This window comes from Elephantulus edwardii, unplaced genomic scaffold (genome assembly GCF_000299155.1).
Source record: "Elephantulus edwardii isolate Elephantulus edwardi_28Jun2011 unplaced genomic scaffold, EleEdw1.0 scaffold00086, whole genome shotgun sequence".
Classification (NCBI taxonomy): Eukaryota; Metazoa; Chordata; class Mammalia; order Macroscelidea; family Macroscelididae; genus Elephantulus; species Elephantulus edwardii.
The window spans coordinates 9795298-9796318 of record NW_006399836.1 but is presented as its reverse complement, the minus strand read 5'-3'; the positions used below and the strand labels follow the sequence as shown (position 1 = coordinate 9796318).

Genomic DNA, 1021 nt, shown 5'->3' with positions numbered 1-1021 from the left:
AACCCTGAGAGCAGAAAAGGGACTTAGAGACCTATTTCAGAGACATAGAAACTGAGGCCCGGAGGCTCCAATCCCACAGGCCAGGCCTTGTAGACCAGTGTGGCCTTGTGCCTTGTAGACACACAGATCTGGTTGTGTTGCTAGAAGGGCCTGGGTCCCCTGTCTAAGGGGAGATATGGCTGTGGGTTTCTGGGGTGTCCTTACCATTCTCTGCTGTTGCAGCCCAGGAGATGGCCAGGGGGAGGAGGAGGTTGAGGAAGGCCAGGTACCAAGAATGAGGAGGGGCTGCCATCACTTCCACGGGGTGGAGCTGGGAAAGGGGGTCCTGGAGCGGGGCGAGGGAGAGAAGACCCATGAACCCTCACCACAAACTTCAACCTGACCTCTCAGGGTACTCATCCTTGCTGCATGGGGCTGGCCTTGGCCCTCCCCTCTCAGGTCTCTCTGCCCCATGTGGACACATGGCCTGCCTCGCACAAGGGCATGACCTACCCCACATGGACGCACGGTCTGCCCTGCATGACACGGCCTTCCCCACATAGACACATGGCCTGCTTCACATGGACACATAGTCTGCCCTGAACGGGAGCATGGCCTGCCCCGCTTGGACGCATGGCCTGCTCCCTCCCTTCATTCACGTTCCGCTCAGACATCATCTCCAGAGAGGACTTTCCGGACACTCACTGCCCACCGTCCTGGGGCTGGGTGTGATTCACACCACCCTGGGGGACGGAGGAGAGCTGCCCACCCCCACCCCCACCCTCATCCCGCACCCCCCAGGCCTTCTGAGACTGTAACTCTTAACCCCAGCAGTCGGCCTCATCTTCCTACTGCACGGAGAGACTGGTGGGTCTGGACCACTGACCACTCAGTTAGCAGTCACACTCCTCACCAGCGCACCACCAGGGTTCTCTGTTTTTCTAGAAGACCCTTTATCGCTCACGTTCTGCTTCAGCACACGGGGGTTCTCATCAGACCAAAACCCCAAACCCACTGCCCCTCAGCCGCTTCCAGCTCACAG

The 1021-nt window shown here is 59.3% G+C and overlaps 1 protein-coding gene across 1 annotated transcript in view; it reads right to left on the bottom strand.

The window, feature by feature from the left end:
* Nucleotides 1-292, bottom strand: part of IL2RB (interleukin 2 receptor, beta) — a 45259-nt gene extending 44967 nt beyond the window's left edge. The window contains exon 1 of the mRNA XM_006890222.1: nucleotides 205-292. Within this exon, the coding sequence (XP_006890284.1) occupies nucleotides 205-292 (88 nt within the window). The remainder of the gene's footprint in view (nucleotides 1-204) is intronic.
* Between the last annotated feature and the right edge of the window lie 729 nt (nucleotides 293-1021).